Source organism: Buceros rhinoceros, unplaced genomic scaffold, assembly GCF_000710305.1.
Source record: "Buceros rhinoceros silvestris isolate BGI_N320 unplaced genomic scaffold, ASM71030v1 scaffold11325, whole genome shotgun sequence".
Classification (NCBI taxonomy): Eukaryota; Metazoa; Chordata; class Aves; order Bucerotiformes; family Bucerotidae; genus Buceros; species Buceros rhinoceros.
Window position 1 is genome coordinate 38,795 of NW_010413510.1, and position 4,934 is coordinate 43,728.

General features: G+C 44.5%; 1 protein-coding gene across 1 annotated transcript in view; it reads left to right on the forward strand.

Annotated features, from left to right (window-relative positions):
• LOC104494003 (collagen alpha-1(V) chain) overlaps positions 1-4,934 on the forward strand; it is a gene marked incomplete at its 5' end in the record, with an annotated part of 114,653 nt that overhangs the window by 3,317 nt on the left and 106,402 nt on the right. The window contains 2 exons of the mRNA XM_010136778.1: positions 2,907-3,120; positions 3,695-3,857. Of these exons, the coding sequence (XP_010135080.1) occupies positions 2,907-3,120; positions 3,695-3,857 (377 nt within the window). The remainder of the gene's footprint in view (positions 1-2,906; positions 3,121-3,694; positions 3,858-4,934) is intronic.

Consider the following 4,934-nt stretch of genomic DNA (forward strand, 5'->3'; position numbering starts at 1 on the left):
GCTCCTTATTTTAGGCTGTGTTTGGATACACCTACAGGATCTGGGTCAGGAAGAAGGTTCCACCTGTCCCTATTTTGAAGTCCGTGAGACTGTCCAAAAGCCTTTAATCCCTGCTCATGGTGCTCAGGAAAGAAGAAACTCAGCCTGACTCTACTGGTGTGCGTATTGGGGCATACTGGTTTCACACACAATCTACACAAGCAAAGCTGATGGTGGAGAGATCTCTGCCCACCCTGGGCCCTCCTCAGCTCTTCGATGGCTCCATCTGCAGGATTGGGGGCTTTACCCTTCACTGCCTTGCAGGAGGTTGCATGCAGTGAATTTGAAAGGGTTTGGCCATGGGGTAAAAGAGCGACTCAGCATTGATGCAGCACCGTTAAGTGAAGAGCTGGATGTGCAGCATCTCTCAGCATGAGCTCATTTGAAGAAGTGAATTGACTATAAGGGCCTAATCCCAAAGCCGTTGTTGGGGGAGTGTCTCCATTGTCTTTAAGGGGATTTGGGTCAATTTCTGTGTGCTTCATATATTTATTATGATGTATTTATTAGTATTGCTGTCTGTGTGGGTGCATTTTCATACATCATTCAATAGCCGGGGTCATTTCTAGTTATGACAGTGAAGGCATTGTTATTTTGCCAGGACAGCAGAGCAGTAACAGAGTAATGTCAGCTATAATTCATCCATTATGATTATTTGGGTTGAGAAACTCGCATCACCATGGAGACATTTTAATAATAATGAAAAAAAAATTAAAAGCAGCTTTTTAATGAGTTGGCAGCTTGTCCAAGTTGAAAGGTACTGTATTGTGGATTCATAATGAAATTTTGGACATGAACTATTTTACATAAAAGGCCCAAAACTGTAGCCTGTAATTGGAACCAGGAAGGCGTATGGTCTTGATTCAGCGCTACAGGAGGATTTGTATACGGCAGGAGGGAGATAAAGCTCAGTGCATCCTATGGGAGGCACCGTCAGCGGCCGCCTGCCTTTGCCAAATCCCAGGGTCTGTGTCCCAGGGGGAAATGGGGCTATAACCATGGCGCTTAATTACTGCCTGTGAGCCTCTCTTCAGAATGTTGCTTTATGCTTCTTTCCAAATGTTATTTAATTAAGGGGGGGGTGTGTTACCTTGGTACAAACAGTGTGTCTCTCTGTAGACATTATCGGATGTCTGCCTCGGTGTCCTTTTGTAGTAGGGCTGGGGTTTGATGCAGCCCAGCCTGCTCGTGTCTTCTCCGCTGTGCAGCACTTTAGCCGTATGCTGGACTGTAAGATGCATTTAAAACGCTGGTTTGTTAATAAAAGTTAAAGCAATCCCAGGCAGGAGAGGGGATGCTGAGCTTGTGGCACTTCTGCATTTGAACTTACTAGCTTTGCTGTGGTTGAAAGTCCCCACTCCCATGATCCTCGTCCCTTCCTGGGGTCAAAATCCCTCGTGCAGCCCCAGGATACCATCTAAAACACCTAAAGGGGTGAAGAAAAGCTGTTTGGAGCTGGCACTGAGCTGGACATTTTTTTTTGTGGTTTACATGGCTACACATCTGCAGTTTTAAAAACGATCCATTGTTGTTCCCTTCCCTGCATGCCACCAGCTGCTGCACATGTAGCTGGTCCTGGCACGCACCACGGTGCCCATGGTGGGGCTGCCCCACTTTACTCTGCCCTGCTGTGGTTTAAGATTTCTCAAGCAGATACCCAGTGGTACAATGAAATCCTTGTTTTTGAAAGCCTGGACCTTAAAGGAGGGATCCCCTGCAAGTCTCATGCTGCTGAAATGCAGCATTTGAGGAGGTTATGCCTTGCAGGCACACTCCGTTTGAATATGCCATCCAGAAAAACTCCTGTTTGGGATGAGCATCCAGGCTTTTCAGTTTGGGCTCATCTTTCCAGTCGGAATGGCAGAACAAATCCAAATGGAGGAGTTGTATCCTGCACAGGGTGTGCCCTGGTACCCATATTGACTTGGAATATTGACACTTCACCTGAGCAGAGCATGGCCTCTGAACTGGCAGTATCTCCTCTATACTTTAATGCTCCAAACCTTCCGAAAATACATCCGGGAATCACCTGAGTTCAGGCAGGGTTGCTTTTCTGAGTGGAGAAAGCTAGGCAATGGGTTAGATGCTTTTTAATACGCAGAAAAATTGGCTTCTCTTGCTGATTGCCAGGTTCATTTCTATTTCCAGAGTATTTTGTCTGCACCAACCCTAAAAGCCAAAGCCACAGAATGCTCTGTTCACATCTGGAATAGGCAAAACCTGATGCAACTTCCCGACTCCTTTAAATAAAACCCTTAGTGTTGTGAGTGCCTGACTGGCACAACGTGCTTAATTTCCTCTGTTCCTCTGACATCTTAAGCTAATTTGGGAACATTATGATATATGAAACGAATTTTTTTGTCTTATCCCCTGAAAAGCTCTAGAGCGCACTAAGGAAGTGTTAGGTGCAAATAATACAGATTTAAACTATCAGCTTTTGTAGAACCTCTGTTTCCCCAGCACTGTGGTCTCATCCCCAAACAGCAGACCTCTTGCCTGCCTTTGCTTGCAAGTTCAAATGTGGGGTGGCTTTTGGCTCTGTGACAGATTAAAATAAAGGCTGAAAAAAGGCTTTCTGGACACAAAGGAATGTCCTCAGAGATGCTCAGAGCAGGTAGCCCTTGGGGGACACTGCTCTACTCTGGCTTTGCTGGTGTAATCTACTTTGGGTTACAGCCTGTCTTGACCCCTGGCTTTGGGCAAAAGCCAGACCGTCACCTGGCCCTGTATAAATTTTTAAGGTTGCTGATGTGCACACATCTGGGGAGATAAACCAGAGGTCTGCCCATGGGTTATCAGACAAGACTGTTTCTGTAGGGGTTAATTTTCAAGGAAACCTGACTAACTTTCTTGTTTTTCCGCTCCAGCTTCCCCATTCCCAGAGGACTTCTCCATTCTAACCACTGTAAAAGCGAAGAAAGGAGGTCAGTCCTTCTTGATCTCAATTTACAATGAGCAAGGGATCCAGCAAATTGGTGTGGAGATGGGTAGATCTCCTGTATTCCTGTATGAAGACCATACAGGAAAGCCAGGCCCAGAAGACTATCCTCTCTTTAGAGGCATTAACCTAGCAGATGGCAAGTAAGTGAAATTTTGATGCACAGAGGGAAAAAAGTACATTGTTTATATTAATACCAGCATGTTGATCATTGTGAAGTAGGAGCCATGTATGTATAAATGTATACACACACCTTTTGCTACTGCCGACTGTGTCCCATTCTTGAATGTTGCTCTTTGAATAAATACAGCATATATAAAAAGCGTGAATTGCTTGAGTTTTGCTGCAAAGGGCCTTAAGAAAATCAGTTTGTCTTGCAAAAGACTCAATGGGGATTTTGCAAGATGTAAGGAGGGTGGAAAAGGGGCATAGCCAGGGAGTTATCAGAGTGTGTGTGTGGTTTTTTTTTTTTCTTGTACTTCATGTTAAAGCCAGAACTGGTTCCCTCCTACTTGTTTTGGAGGGGTGAGGAGTCAATGGCATCATCTGTCAATACAGTCACTCTGTTTCAAATGAAATCTTTAGGGTCTGCCCGAGGATGATTTTCACATGTTTGCAGAATGTCAGTTTATGAAAGCTTCATTATTAGACAATTGTTAACTTGTTTTTGAAAGCTCAAGGCTCTATTTAACGCATCTGTGGGCTGTGTTCTTCTAGGTGGCACAGAGTAGCTATCAGTGTGCAGAAGAAAAATGTCACCTTGATTTTGGACTGTAAAAAGAAGATAACGAAGTTCTTGGATCGAAGTGACCATCCCATCATTGATGTCAATGGCATTATTGTATTTGGAACAAGGATATTGGATGAGGAAGTCTTTGAGGTAAGTCATGACAATGAACAGCTCTGGAGATGTTCTACAGAGATGATGAGCTGGATTCTGGTTGATGAGATATTTACAGCTCATGCGTGAAACTTCTATTGGATTTTTTGCATCATAGAATACTGTTGTATGTAATTCAATTTTCTTTAAGAAGTTGGTTTTTTTTTTTTTTACTAGGTGAATAGATTCTGTAGTTATGATAGAAAACAGTGGGCCAGGTAGCCTGCTGGTGTGAGCTCCTCTGGGTCTCTGGTTTCACATCCTTGCTGGGGTTCTAGACTAGCTCCTGCACTGGTGTTTTTGTAGGTCTGTAGCTCTTGTGCTCTCAGCTCGTGTAGCATGGGAAGGGCTCACAGGGTTTTCATTCATCCCTGTGTTATGTTTTAGATAAAGGTACGGGGGCTGTAAATGAAGGCTGAGGACAGCAGCTCCGTTGCAAGTCACAGTTCACTCTGGGGTTGCAGGAATTTGCTCTTTTCCCATGTGTTGGCCAATGATTCTTGGTTTATTGCACCATGACATAAGGAGACCCTCCCCGACAGCTTGTTTGGCAGCCCTGTCACCTCCCACACAGCAACTGATTTTAAAGAGCAAACCAAAGTTGTGATGGGTGGAATGCTCCCATGAGCTCCTCTGCTTTAAGCAAAGAGAGGATTATTTATAGACAAGATACGTATGGTGGAAGTTCTTCCCATAGTTCAGCAGCTAGTTTAATATACACATTCCACTAGCAACTCAACTTCTGGGGCCTGCTGCACTTCTGAGACTTTCATGTGTATGAGAATCTGGTCCCTTATTTTTTCCTGTGAACTAGAATTGCTTCCCTGAAATCGGTGCTGATGCAGCGAAGTGTAAACTAAGACCTATTGATCTCCATCTCTTTACTTTCATTGCGTTCCTGTGGAGGAAGAGCTGTATCTCATGGGCCTCCCTAAGCCAGCAAAGGGATGTAGAACATCTCCAGCCCGTGGATAATTAGAGCTGTAGCAAAGCCACTTCTTGTCTGCATTTTGCTGTTACTTGGAAGGGAAGTTCCAGTCTGTTTAACATTACCGATATCTGGGAGCTGGTCTGCTG